The sequence below is a fragment of the Stomoxys calcitrans genome, chromosome 1, assembly GCF_963082655.1.
Source record: "Stomoxys calcitrans chromosome 1, idStoCalc2.1, whole genome shotgun sequence".
NCBI lineage: Eukaryota > Metazoa > Arthropoda > Insecta > Diptera > Muscidae > Stomoxys > Stomoxys calcitrans.
In genome coordinates, this window is record NC_081552.1 from 42,324,454 (window position 1) to 42,339,532 (window position 15,079).

The 15,079-nt window shown below is 42.9% G+C and overlaps 1 protein-coding gene across 2 annotated transcripts in view; it reads left to right on the forward strand.

Annotated features, from left to right (window-relative positions):
• Positions 1-390: 390 nt before the first annotated feature.
• LOC106095020 (SPRY domain-containing SOCS box protein 3) overlaps positions 391-15,079 on the forward strand; it is a 76,870-nt gene continuing 62,181 nt past the window's right edge. The window contains exon 1 of one of the 2 annotated variants that reach the window (XM_059360860.1): positions 391-451. Coding sequence is in view for 1 of the 2 variants with exons in the window: in XM_059360859.1 (XP_059216842.1) it covers positions 595-625 (31 nt within the window). In the remaining variant the exon portion in view is untranslated. Of the gene's footprint in view, positions 452-579; positions 626-15,079 lie in introns of those variants that run through there. The other variant, XM_059360859.1, reaches the window with a different exon arrangement.

The window sequence follows — 15,079 nt, forward strand, 5'->3', positions numbered from 1 at the left end:
CGTTAGTAAGTCTATTCATGATGAAATGTCAAAGCATACTGAGCATCTTTCTCTTTGACACCATCTCTGAAATCCCACGTGATCTGTCAAATACTAATGCATGAAAATCCTAACCTCAAAAAAATCACCCTTTAAAATGAAAGTAGCACGTAATCCGGAGAATCAACCTATGCATCGCATGAATTGCTTATGATTGGTAATCGCAAACTTATGTGAAAATCGCACAAGCTTGATTTCAGAAGTTACTTTGTGAGTCTTGATGATGTTTCGTTTTGTTTTGTCGCTTGGTTCTCGTAACGTACTATTACTTAGAAACGTATCACTTATGTCTATGACTAACTGGCCGGTGGAAATGTATCAGCTGATTATCATAAACCGATTATACATATCAAATAGGAATAATCGAATTTTTGTGTTTTAGTTGTGTTTTTTTTTTGGTCTAGTGTAAATGGTAACAATATATCCATTAAATTTCTAAATTATTACATACTGTGCTTTCTATTGTATCAAAATATAAACAACGAAATTAAGCAATTGATAGTTATATTAATTTAGTTTTCAAAATTCAACGGTATTGCCATCTATTTAATTGTGATGCCAATCATTATTGGATCTAATAATGAATGTATGGTACATGAGAAAAAGAAACCATAATACAAATATGTTGCTTGGTTTATTCCAAGCTGCTAATAGGAGTTTATATTAGATCATACTAAATTTAACCAAAATAGGACAGAAATTGAAGCATATAGTAACTCGAAAGCCAAATCGATGAACGGAATTAATCAGGTGGTAATTTGTTTTGTCCTATTCAAGCTCGTTCTGGTCCCAGGGACCGATCCATTTTTTCAGGTACAATGGGAGACGGTCATTCTCCAAGGACCACATTCACCCGGTAGCTATTCATCACATCTGCTACAGTTTCTGAATGAAGTTTGTCCAGACCCCGCTTGATCTAGACGATGTTGTTGTTGTTTAGCAGTGGTTGCACTCTGAGGCGGCAGCCCTTGAAAATGAAATATTTCATGGGGTCAATCCGGTACGTACAATCGGCTGCCATGGGGTTGTTCTCTCTTTTAGTGCTGAATCTCTCGCTCTAGATAATGAAGATCCACCTTGAGGCTTCTGGGCGATGGATACCTATCCAAAATGCAAATTTGCCCATGAACATTCTACTAGGAACTGGGGCATATCGCTGAGTGTTGTCCGATCCAAATTTTAGGCTCAATGATAAGGGGCCTCCTTTTTATAGCCGAGTCCGAACGGCGTGCTGCAGTGGGACACCTCTTTGGGGAAAAGTTTTATTATGGTATAGTGTCTCACAAATGTGGCCAGCACGAATCGCCAGGATTCGAACCCAGGCGTTCAGCGTCATAGGCGGACATGCTAACCTCTAAGCTACAGCGGCCTCCTATCCACCCATCCACAAAATGATTATTGGCTGGTCCCCGCGATAACAACGCAGATATATTGCTTGGACAACATGTAGCTATGTCTTCGCACAAGTAGGATCCTTGTATACTGATGGAGGTGGCCCACGTGAGAACTGAGGAGACAGTCCGACGGAGTTGCGATTAACATAACTGACGAGACCACACTGGCGCTGCACAACTTACCACTAAGCGGCCAATTGCTTGGTACGTCTACAACAAGGTTTCTTTGTCAGCACCCCAAGTTCTGGCGGCAAGTGACTTAAGGACCTTATTTCTATTTCTGACCTTATCGCAAATTGCAGTGGCGTTGTAAGAGCTGTCAAATGTGTATTTTGGAACATTTGTTGGTCGGAATTTGTACTCCATGGAACATCACATTCCATCACAATCGTCCGTTGTTTATCGTCATCACGAGAAGTTCAACTGGGTGCTACAGGGTGCGTTCTCAGCTTGCGGATGGTAGAATGCTCAGTATATTGTGTAGCTGTTACTGCAGTCGCGAACAATCAGCGTTATCGAGTACAGATTCTCGGTCAATCCCATTGCAGCCGGTTGTACGTACTGGATTGACCCGATGGATTCCTTCATCGGCAAGGGCTGCCGCCTTCGGTGTGCAACACACTGCTACAACAACAACATATTCTCGGTGAGGGGCCGTCAAGCTCCAAGGCGAGCAAGCTCGTTTCCGCCGCGGAAACAGGGTGGCCATTGGTTATTTATAGGCGCGAAAAACTCGCCTTGTCATATCGAGTATCACAGGCACTTAGTATTTACACTGAGACCCCCACTCGCTATCGCTGATTATACGCGACTGCAATTGCAGCTATTCCATAGACGAAGCATTCCACTATCTCTAACCTGTGGACGCGCCCGGTAGCTAAACTTCTCGTGATGACGATGGCAGGATGTACTTACCGGATTGACCCGTAAAAAATATCGAACATACTGCCAGCCTTTCTTCGAACCCTTATTTGATTTCAACTAAAAATCTCTCATAGGAAACTGCCATTCACCTGGACCAAAGAGGTCTCAATAGATCCTGAAACTAAAGTCGATGGACAATAAATATCGACAATAAACTACCCGAAAATCCAAGGAAGGTGCTCGACAGCCTGCTCTTGTCGTCAGCCCATTCCACTACAGTCTGCGATATAGCAAGAATCAGAAATCCTCAGCAAGAAACAGAAGCCTCAGTATACGGGTTCGTCTTTTTTCGTCATGGGAGAGGCACATCCCGTATTGCCTTCTCCGCACGCTTCTGAGTCATGCCGGGATTGAAAAGACCCCGGACCCTGGATGTGTTCGGTTTGCCAGAATCGCCTCCATCATCGGTCGGTGTCGGTGAGGTGTAACCGGTAGATAAAGTGGGTAAATTTCCGATCTTGCTCTGGCCTCAGTTCAATACGGGTGTATAGTCATACTGAATGTGTTGCAAGGTGCTGTGCGATTAAAGTAGGTCACAAACGTCGTTGCTTGCGTCCTCGTCGTCAAACTATGTGACCCCCTTGACCTCTCCCGTGCGACAATATACGCAAGAGCAGCATCCCAGCCCCAATATTGCCATGCCAGTGCCGTGAGGTGTATCATTTTTGCAACTAAACTGCAACAGTCTCCATGGCAGCATCGATGAGATTTTGGATTTTATGAGTCGGAAGAACATATCGGTCGCAGCGATCCAGGAGACAAAGCTGACCAACACCTGCAGCTTGCACAGTTGTCACGCATAAAATGTGCTACATAAGGATCGCTCAAGGAATGGAGGTAGAGGATTGGCCTTCGCTATACACCATTCCGTGCAATATAGACCCATCTCGCCTGGGTCTAGTGCTAGTGACCCCTACATGGAGTGCATGATAGAAGTCAGGTCCGGTACTGATGAGATAGAGCTTTACAACGTGTACATACCGCCGGTTGGTCCCAATTAATGGCCAAGCTTACAACCCCGACATAAGTGGGCAACTATCTGGCCATAAACGCCTGGTTGTAGGGGACTTTAATGGGAATTACATTTCATGGCATTCTCCTCTAGGTAACGACCAGCGTGGCATGGCTTTGACAGAGCAGATCCCCAGATATCCTGAGTGACGTATCCTGACAAGCCGTCATCTCTTTGGGGTCAGACAACCTCTCCATAATTCTCACCATCGACCAACCACCCGACTTCATAACGTCTGAGCGCCAGACGCTTATCAATCAGAGAGTATAGCAATCGCCGCTTCAGTGAACTTACTCCCATCGGATTTGCTATTTGCCGAGATGAAATTCCGATACATCATTACCGCAGCAGCCGCTCGCTTTATACCAGCTGGTCGAATACCCCAAGTGCGGCCCGATTTCCCGACGCAGGCAGTTGTACTCGTAAAAGATCGTGATGGGATTGGTTGTCAACGAACATAGGCGGAATTTGTGGTTGGAACACCTGGAGCAATGTAACTTAGGCAAGCTGTGGTCCACTGTTAAGTCACTTTGATGATAGGACCTCAGTCACTTATATCGAAGTAACCGTGACTGATCCGAAGAGATGCGCCAGGTTGTTCAACCGTTAATTTGTTGTGCATCCCGATAATGACAGGGCAAGGAGGAGAGCCATTTGCCGTATCCGTGGTCTGCGAGCCGATGGACAGCCATCACAATTTACCGTGGGTGAAGTTACGAATGTCATCCGTGGCGCCAAATCATCCAAGGCGTTGGGCCCCGACGGAATATCTACATTCATGTTGAAGAATCTGGATTTTCCTGGAGTTATACTACTGTCCTTACTACTGTCCTCAACCTCTCTTTGAACACTCTTATAGTTCACGATGTCTGGAAAATGGGTGGAGTGATCCCGCTATTGAAGCCTAGAAAGGACCCTTGTCTCAATTCTCTCACCAGTAGCAAATACGCTTGAGGTATTACTACTACCGAGCCTCGTAGGAGAATTTCTATTCGCCGAGCATCAACATGGATTTCGAAGACCGCACAGCACAACAACTGCTTTGCATGCCATCACCGCACACATTTGCCGCGGCTTTAATCAGCGCAGGCCATGCGATAGGACGAAGGCATTCGACACGGTCAACCATGCCAAACTATTTGAGGGCATCGCCAACGCGTCCCTCCAGCCAGTCCTGAAACGCTGGGTCGCGAATTATCTGTGTGGTCGCCAGTCATTTGTGGAATTTAGGGATAAAAAATTGAAGCGCCGTAGAGTCAAACATGGAGTTCCGCAAGGCGGGTTGATATCTCCGGCACTGTTTAACTCTACCTATCCTCCATTCCACCCCCTCCAGACGGCATAGAGATCGTATCATATGCGGACGATTGTAAGATCGTGGCATCAGGACCCCCACCCATTGCTGACATCTGCGATAGGTTGAATGTCTACCTCAACTAACTTATCTCATATTTCGCTGCAAGCAATCTGAAGATATCTGCCACCAAATCTTCAGCCAAATTTTTCACTACAAATACGTGTTCACTACAAATACCTTGAACGTTTACCTTAACGAACTTGCCTCATATTCCGCTGCAAGAAATTTGAAGATATCTGCCACCAAATCTTCAGCCATCTTGTTCACTACAAATACGCGCGAGGTGAATGCCGAGCTGACTGTGATGGTCCATGGAGAAATGATTCCGACCATCAAGTGTCCCGAAATACTTGGCGTCACATTTGACAACTCTTACACACAGTGGAATAATATTCGGATCAGTCAGAATGCCGCCCTCCGAACTGCGAGGGCTGTCTGCTCATGTGGACCACCTCCATCCGGAGACAAAGATCCTACCAGTGCGAAGACATGACTATTCGCTGTCTAAGCAATACCTTTTGGACTGTTATCGCAGAGACCATCCAAATCATCATCTCGTTGATAGATATCCACCGCCCAGAATCTAGAGCGTGATGTTCAGCGCTGCAAGAGCGAACCTTTAGCATATCAAGCAGGTCTAGACAAAGTTCATGCAGACATGGTGGCAGATGCGGTGAATAGCTACCAGACCCACTCGACTCAGACCCAGATCCCTCTGGACGCGCCCCATCTTAGTCGCAGGGTTCCTATATCTGGACACTCACCAGAATCAAGCAGACAAAATATAGAACACAACACACTGTTACAACAACAACACAGATACACTATCTTTTATATATTGGGTTGCCCAAAAAGTAATTGCGGATTTTTCATATAGTCGGCGATGACAAATTTTTTCACAGCTTGTGACTCTGTAATTGCATTCTTTCTTCTGTCAGTTATCAGCTGTTACTTTGAGCTTGCTTAAGAAAAAAAGTGTAAAAAAAGTATATTTGATTAAAGTTCATACTAAGTTTTATTAAAAATGCATTTACTTTCTTTTAAAAAATCCGCAAATACTTTTTGGGCAACCCAATATATAAAAGAATTTATGTTTGTTTGTGGGTTTGTAAATTTGTTTGTTCCGTATAGACTCAAAAACGGCTGAACCGATTTCTTTCAAATGTTCACAGATTGTGTAGAGTGGTCCGGAAGAAGGGTTATATAATTTATATAGGCTATATAATTTTTTGATATCTCAGGGCGGGCGGACACTCCCCCTTACCCCAAAAGTACCACCCAAAAATAAAAGTGGACCGATCGGGACAATATGGGACTCAAATGAAAGGTATTCAGAAGTAGACTATGAATTTCCTATTAAAAACTGGATCTAAGTGACTGGGGGGCCGCCCCGACCCCAAAACCCCCTGAAATTGGTGTATTGGATAAAGACAATATGGGACTCGAAATAAAGGTATTCGGGAGTAGATTACGAAAATGGTCAGGAAGGAGGAAAAGGCTTTTTAGTTTGTTGATATTGGAAGTGGGCGGACCCTTCCCCGTAACCTCAAATCACCACTTAAAATCAAAAGTGGACCGATAGGAACAATATGGGTATCAAATTAAAGGTATTGGGGAGTAGAATACGAATATGATGTTAAAAATTGGGATGACGATTTCGAGGCGTTGTCCAACCCCAAAAGCTCCCCCAAACAAAGATATTGGACGTAAATATCAATATGGGACTCAAATGAAAGGTATACTAGACTACGAATATGACATGGAAAATGAGGTCCAACTACTGGGGGTCGCCTCACCACCAAATGGAAATATAATTCGATCCTAGCTGGATGAGCCTCAAATTAAAGGTATTTGGCAGGAGATTACGAATATGACATTTAATTCCGTGTCCAAGAATCTAGGTGGTGCTTTACCTCCTAAAGTCGCCTACAATAGTTTATCAAGTGATAGATATTTTTAAGTGGATTTCTTCATTCAAATTTGTACTCAAGTGGCAGATGGAGTGAAGCGCCCCCACCATACGACTGGGGGCGTCTCACATGGTTTAATTACTAAGAACTGTCGCCACCGCACCTAATATAAAGATCGGCAAATTAGTTATTTACCCCTGAAAATCGTTTACTATGGCATTTTGATTTGATTTAAAAAAGACTAAATTATGACTATTCAACATGTAGCCATATAGTCAGTTATAGACAACTAACACATGATGATCAATGTTATAGGCGCTAAGCCACTCCAAGCGAGTAGCAGCATAGACAAAGAAAATCTATAGACCCATAATAATATGTTCAAAAAAGCTCTAACAGATGGGAGAAATGTCAAATTCTCAGTCGTTTATATGTGATTGCGCAAGGATCCGGGGCGACATGGAACGGAGAACTATTAAGTTATTTTGGGTATTAAAGTCTAAACCTTTCCCTTATCGATGGCAGCACTAAAATTTAAATAAGCACCATCTATTCTGTTTGCAAATGGATCAACTGAATCAAAATAAAGAAAAATAAAGTATAGGAATTTCGTTGCGGTTGCTTGCTGTATTATTTTTTAAATTTTCCACACTAAGACGGGCCTTAACAATAGTTGTTTCAGGTAGTTTAAGCGGCTATCTTTGCCATTGATACAAATTTATTTAGTGGAGTGAGAATATCCAAGTTTGTGTTAAACTGTTAGAGGTGAAGGCTTAACGAACGTACACAGAATCAGAGCTATTGGAGAGTAGGTTACGTTAGAGAGGTGGGTTTTAAACCGGTTTGAACCATACTTAGCACAGATGTTGGAAGTTATAACAAAATATCTTATACAAAATTTGAAACAAATCGGATAAGACAGCGTTTAGGGGCTCAAGAGGTCAAGATCCAAAATCGATTTATATGGCATATAAATCAAAACATAGACCAATATGACCCATTTACAATCCCAACTGACCTACAGTAATAGGAAGTATTTGTGCAAAATTTCACGCGCCTAGCTTTATCCCTTCGAAAGTAAGCGTGGATAATGATTATTGTCGCAACTATTATTGAAGGAATATCCAGTGCTGAATTTTTTTCTGATATTCATGTCATGGGTAAGCCGAAGATGGCAATTCGATTGAATAGACGATCGATCAAAAATAGACAAAATGATGACAATGTGATGGGAATGTGATGGGAATCAACAGCGAGCATCACCAATAAATTCAGCGCCACCTATTGAGGGATAGAAATTATTTGAAAAGCCAAACAAAGCCAAATAAAGAAAAATAGTGCGAGAGGTACAGGAGAGTGTGTTCAAAGTTGATCATATGCTTTTCACTACTGTTTTGACAGTTGTCTGTCCTTCGAATAAATAAAATAAAGGAATTAACCTTTGACTTTTTTACTCTTATACCCTGGAACAAGCTTGGCCGCAAAATATATACGTAACTTAATGAATGCAAAGAAAAGCAATTGAAAAGAAAGTTGTAATTCATATGGTGTAAAAGAAGGCGCAGCGAAGCGGGCCGGGTTCAGCTAGTCTTCTTATATATAACAAGTAAAAGCGTGCTAAGTTCGGCCAGGCCGAATCTTATATACCCTCCACCATGGATCGCATTTGTCGATTTCTTTTCCCGGCATCTCTTCTTAGGCAAAAAAAGGATATAAGAAAAGATTTGCTCTGCTATTAGAGCGATATCAAGATATGGTCCGGTTTGGACCACAATTAAATTATATGTTGGAGACCTGTGTAAAATGTCAGCCAATTCGAATAAGAATTGCGCCCTTTGTGGGCTCAAGAAGTAAAATAGAGAGTTCGATTTATATGGGAGCTGCATCAGCCTATAGACCGATTCAGACCTTAATAAACACGTATGTTAATGGTCATGAGAGAATCCGTCGTACAAAATTTCAGGCAAATCGGATAATAATTGCGACCTCTAGAGGCTCAAGAAGTCAAGATCCCAGATCGGTTTATATGGCAGCTATATCAGGTTATGACCCGACTTGTACTTTATTTGACATAGTTGTTGAAAGTAACAATAAAAAACGTCTTGCGAAATTTCAGCCAAATCGGATAGAAATTGAGTCCTCTAGAAGCTCAAGAAGTCAAGTCCCCAGATCTGTTTATATGACAGCTATATCAGGTTATGAACCGATTTGAACCATACTTGGCACAGCTGTTGGATATCGTAACAAAATACTACGTGCCAAAATTCATTCAAATTCGATAAGAATTGCGCCCTCTAGAGGCTCAAGAAGTCAAGACCCAAGATCGGTTTATATGGCAGCTATATCAAAACATGGACCGGTATGGCCCATTTACAATACCAACTGATCTACACTAATAAGAAGTATTTGTGCAAAATTTCAAGCGGCTAGCTTTACTCCTTCGGAAGTTAGCGTGCTTTCGACAGACAGACGGACGGACGGACGGACGGACATGGCTAGATCGACATAAAATTTCACGACGATCAAGAATATATATACTTTATGGGGTCTCAGACGAATATTTCGAGTAGTTACAATCAGAATGACGAAATTAGTATACCCCCCATCTTATGGTGGAGGGTATAAAAATCAATTTGTGTTTGTTTGTCAGTTTGTTTGTGTGTTCCTTATAGATGGTGCATAATGATCCCGTGGTGAAAATAGGGTACTACATTTTTTGATATCTGAAGGAGGAGCGGACCCTCCCCCTTACCCTAATTTTAAGAAACGCCAGATCGCGGAAATGTTTGGTGCCATTTAAGCGACATGTTGTGTGCTATCTTATAGTAACCTAAAAACAAAAATTTGGTATCCAAATTTCGGATGGGGTACCGCCCCACCCCCAAAACTTACCAAATATATATATACCAATCACGATAATATGGGACTCAAATGAAAGTTATTTAAGATTAGAAAACATATCTGATATCCAACTGTTGGACTAAGTGTTTGGGGGACCACTGCAATTCCCAAAACACACCTAAATCGGACATATTTACCGACCATGGCAATATGGGAGTCAAATGAAAGGTATTTGTGAGTAAAATACGAATCTGATATCCAAATGTGGGGCCAAATTTCTGGGGGTCCACCCCTTCCCCAAAACACCCCTCAAATAGGACTTATTTACTGACCATCGCAATATGGGGCTAAAATAAAATAACACGAATCTGATATCCAGATGTGGGACCAAGTGTTTGGGGGCCCGCCCATCCCCAAAAACATCCCCCAAAGAAGACAAATTTACGACCAAAGCAATATGGGGCTCATATGAATGGTCTTTGGAAGTAAAGCACAAATCTGATATCAATATTTGGAAAACGTGTCTATGGGGCCACCCTAACCCCATAACACCACCCTACCCCCATAACACCACCCTACCCCCATAACACCACCCTACCCCCATAACACCACCCTACCCCAATAATACCACCCTACCCCCATAACACCACCCAAATATGAAGTATTTGCTGACCATTGCAATATGAGGCTCAAATAAAAGATTTTTAGAGTAGGACACGAATCTGATATATATTTTCAAAGCCAAGTCACTGAGTGGCCGTCGCAAGTGAGATTAGAAAACGAATTTGATAACCAATTTGGGGGACGCCTCATCCTGTAAACTCCCCTTAAACCAATGACAATATGGGGTTTAAATAAATGATATTTGAGAGTACGATGCTGATATTTTTTTCAGGGCTAAGTGTCTGGGGGACCTTCTGACCCCAGAAATAACCCCTTAATTAAACATAGTTGGAGAAAATTTTCCAACCATGGCAATATGGGGCTCAATTGAAATGTATTTGGGAGTAGAGGACGAAATTCGTACCCACTTTCGGGACCATCTTTCTGGAGGTCCACCAACCACCATACGGGTCCTTCCCAGTATCCATATAAAGGGTGATTTTTTTGAGGTTAGGATTTTCATGCATTAGTATTTGACAGATCACGTGGGATTTCAGACATGGTGTCAAAGAGAAAGATGCTCAGTATGCTTTGACATTTCATCATGAATAGACTTACTAACGAGCAACGCTTGCAAATCATTGAATTTTATTACCAAAATCAGTGTTCGGTTCGAAATGTGTTCAAATTTTGACAAATTTTGTTCAGCGATGAGGCTCATTTCTGGTTGAATGGCTACGTAAATAAGCAAAATTGCCGCATTTGGAGTGAAGAGCAACCAGAAGCCGTTCAAGAACTGCCCATGCATCCCGAAAAATGCACTGTTTGGTGTGGTTTGTACGCTGGTGGAATCATTGGACCGTATTTTTTCAAAGATGCTGTTGGACGCAACGTTACGGTGAATGAACACATTTCGAACCGAACACTGATTTTGGTAATAAAATTCAATGATTTGCAAGCGTTGCTCGTTAGTAAGTCTATTCATGATGAAATGTCAAAGCATACTGAGCATCTTTCTCTTTGACACCATGTCTGAAATCCCACGTGATCTGTCAAATACTAATGCATGAAAATCCTAACCTCAAAAAAATCACCCTTTAGAAGGCTTTTAAGAATGGGCTACATCTAACAACCAAACTTAAGTGACCTTAAACCCTCTGAGCGAATTAATACACCAATATAGATGATATGGGATTCAGATAAAGGCATTTGATTCGACCACACATCAGTGATTAACTCACAATCACCCCATACAGTACGGGCTTCCGGCATGGGAATGCTGTGAGCGCCACACCGACTGGAACATCTCTGTGTGGTGTTCATTGCTGTCACGAGAAGCTTGGCTGCGAGCTACCGGGCGTCCACAGGTTGCGGATAGTGGAGCGATAACTTTGGGGTGTCTCAGTGAAAGGCCGGGCGGCACCGGCTCTTGCACAATTACTGAGTGCCTATGATGCTCGATATGACAAGGCGAGTTATTTACGCCTTTAAATAATCCATGACCACCCTGTTTCCGCGCCGATCGGTCCTTTGGACGGCACCGAGCATGTTCACCTACAGGAGCTTGATGAGCATTGTCACTTCCACATGAAAATGTGGCTACAACAACAACGATAGCAACAAAAAGACATTATTAACCACTTATAAATATGGCAATACCTACAGGCCTGTCAAAATGCAGTCGTAAGAACCATCACTGGCTGCCTTAAGATGATAAACATTGACCGCCTAAACGAGGAAACCGGGATTTTTAAAGTCAACGATCATAGTATGCTCGTCTCTTTCTTAAGATGCCACCAGGAGAATCGCATGAATTTTGAACTTACCGAGATAGAACCTCCTCCGAGACATGTCAGAAGGAAATTCTGGATGTTTAAAGAATCGATCCGACCACACATCACAGATTCACCCACAACCACCCGATACAGTTCGGGCTTGCAGGATATTCATCAGAACACTTTAACCAATGCTAATTCATCGTATCAACCGAGTATAGTCATTGGGGGACGCCTATCATAATAGCAGATGGTGAGAAGGACCTACCTAAAAAATCTGAGCCACTTTGGCCCAATTCCATACCATGCCAATATCTGTTATAAAAAAATCTAACTGATTACGCAATATAAACAAAGCAAAGCCCAAATGGTCTTTTTCAACCTAACATAAGCCCAGGTTGTCATTCCAGACCATTTGTAATTTTCCAAAAATTTAATTCTGAAGCCATTAACCCCTAGTCAGACCATATTCATTTAATAGCTTTTTCATCTGCCTAATTAATTTAGCCTTAACTGAAATTTACGATTTTCTTATACATGTTTGTCAGCTTCAACGCAAGGTTATCTGCTAATTTAATCTGCCGCATACCTTCCTAACAATTGCTAATATTGAGTCAATGACAGAATAATAACATAATCTATACTAAAGACGCAATATGGAGGCCTCTTTTATGGGAGAATTAATTACTTCTTAGTATGAAGCGCTTGGGAGACCGATCGTAGTATTGAATGAATACAAAAAGTAAAGCTTTGAGGATCACAGTGCTGATGGGGAGAATGGCATAACGGTTGGGATATTGGGAATGTGTTTAAACATAGGGCGATAACGCCAGCATTGGGTTCACCTCGGTAAGGTAAGAGGAGTAAACCACTAGAAGGTCGATGTGATTTTGTGGAGACGTCAGAGCTGTTGTCGTTGTTGTAGCAGTTTGTTGTGTTCTATCTTTCGTCTGGTTGATTCTGTTGAGTGTCCAGATCCAGGAACTCTGCGGCTAAGATGGGGTGCGTCCAGAGGGATCTGGGTCTGGCTGGGCAGTTAAACAGGTGACGTGTGTCATGTGGTTCCTGGTCACAATCGGGACATATATTGGGTTGCCCAAAAAGTAATTGCGGATTTTTTAAAAGAAAGTAAATGCATTTTTAATAAAACTTAGAATGAACTTTAATCAAATATACCTTTTTTACACTTTTTTTCTAAAGCAAGCTAAAAGTAACAGCTGATAACTGACAGAAGAAAGAATGCAATTACAGAGTCACAAGCTGTGAAAAAATTTGTCAACGCCGACTATAGAAAAATCCGCAATTACTTTTTGGGCAACCCAATATCTTGCACGTCGGCATCAATCCTTGCTCTGCAGGAGTTGAGGCGGGGTGGTCAATTTCTTCAGGTGCAATGGGAGGCGGTCGTTCTCCAAGGACTACATTCACCCGGTAGTTGTTTTCCGCATCTGCTACTGTGTCTACATGAATGCTGTCTAGACCCGCTTGATCTAGAGGTTCTCCCTTGTAGCGCTGAACCTCACGCTCTAGCTCATGTAGATCTACCTTAAAGCTTCTGGGCGTTGGATATCTATCCACAAGATGATGATTTGGATGGTCCCTGCGATAACGGCCCAAAAGGTATTGCTTAAACAGCATGTAGTTATGTCTTCGCACTGGTTGGATCTTTGTCTCCTGATGGAGAACTGAGTAGACAGCCCGTCGCAGTTCGATGGGCGGCATTATGACAGATCTGAATATTATTCCATTGCGTGTCAACGAGCTGACGAGACCACACTGGCGCTGCATTACTTATGACAGCCAATTGCTTTGTATGTGGTCAACAAGGTTTCTTTGTTGTTGTTGTAGCAGTGTGTTGTACACCGAGGCGGCAGCTCTTGCCGATGAAGGATTCCATCGGGTCAATCCGGTACTTACAACCGGCTGCCATGGGATTGAAGGTTTCTTTGTCTGCATCCCAAGTGCTGCCGGCAAGTGACTTGACCTTGTTTCTACTTTAAATTTTATCGCAAATTGTTGTGGCATGTGGGGAGAATGTGTAAGAGTTGTCACATGTGACGCCAAGTATTTTGGGAAACTTGATGGTCGGAATCATTTCTCCATCGATCATCACAGTCAGCTCGGTATTCACCTCACACGTATTTGTAGTGAACAAGATGGCTGAAGATTTGGTGGCAGATATCTTCAAATTTCTTGCAGCGGAATATGAGGCAAGTTCGTTGAGGTAGACGTTCAAGGTATTTGTAGTGAACACGTGTTTGTAGTGAACACGTGTTTGTTGTGAGCAATTTGGCTGAAGATTTGGTGGCAGATATCTTCAGATTTCTTGCAGCGAAATATGAGATAAGTTCGTTGAGGTAGACATTCAACCTATCGCAGATGTCAGCAATGGGTGGGGGTCCTGATGCCACGATCGTACAATCGTCCGCATATGATACGATCTCTATGCCGTCTGGAGGTGGTGGAATCGAGGATAGGTAGAGTTTAAAAAGTGCCGGAGATATCCCCCGCCTTGCGGAACTCCATGTTTCACTCTGCGGTGGCTCGACTTCTTATTCCAAAATTCCTAAAAATGACTGGTGACCACACAGATAATTCGCGACCAGGCGTTTCAGGCCTAGCTGGAGAGGCGTGGTGGCGATGTTGAATGCCTTCGATAGGTCCAGTGCCACAAGTACCGTCCTATCACATGGCCTGGGCTGATTGAAGCCACGGCAAATGTGTGCGGTGATGGCAGCCGGGCCGTTGTTGTGTTATGCAGTCTTCGAAATTCATGCTGATGCTCGGCGCATGGAATTCTCCAACGAGGCTTGGGAGGAGTAGTCCCTCAAGCGTCTTGGCTACTGGTGAGAGTATGGAGATCGGTCTGAACGACTCCTCCTTACTCGGTTGACTTTCCAGGTTTCAGTTGCGGGATCACTCTGCTCATCTTCTAGATATCGGGTACTATAATAGTGTTCAAAGATAGATTGAGGACAGTTGTAAGGTACTCGACTCCTGGATGATCCAGAAAGTCGAGAAAGATTCCGTCGGAGCCAAACGCCTTGGCGCAACGGATGACATTCTTAACTTCATCGACTATAAATGTGATGGCTGTTGTTCGGCTCGGAGGCCATGGATAGGAAGAATGGCTCTCCTCTTAGTTAGTTTTTTGCATTCGGAAATATGTTCTCAGAGATTTAATGCCTGCCTGGCTGTCTGAGAATACTTGTATGCCAATCGTA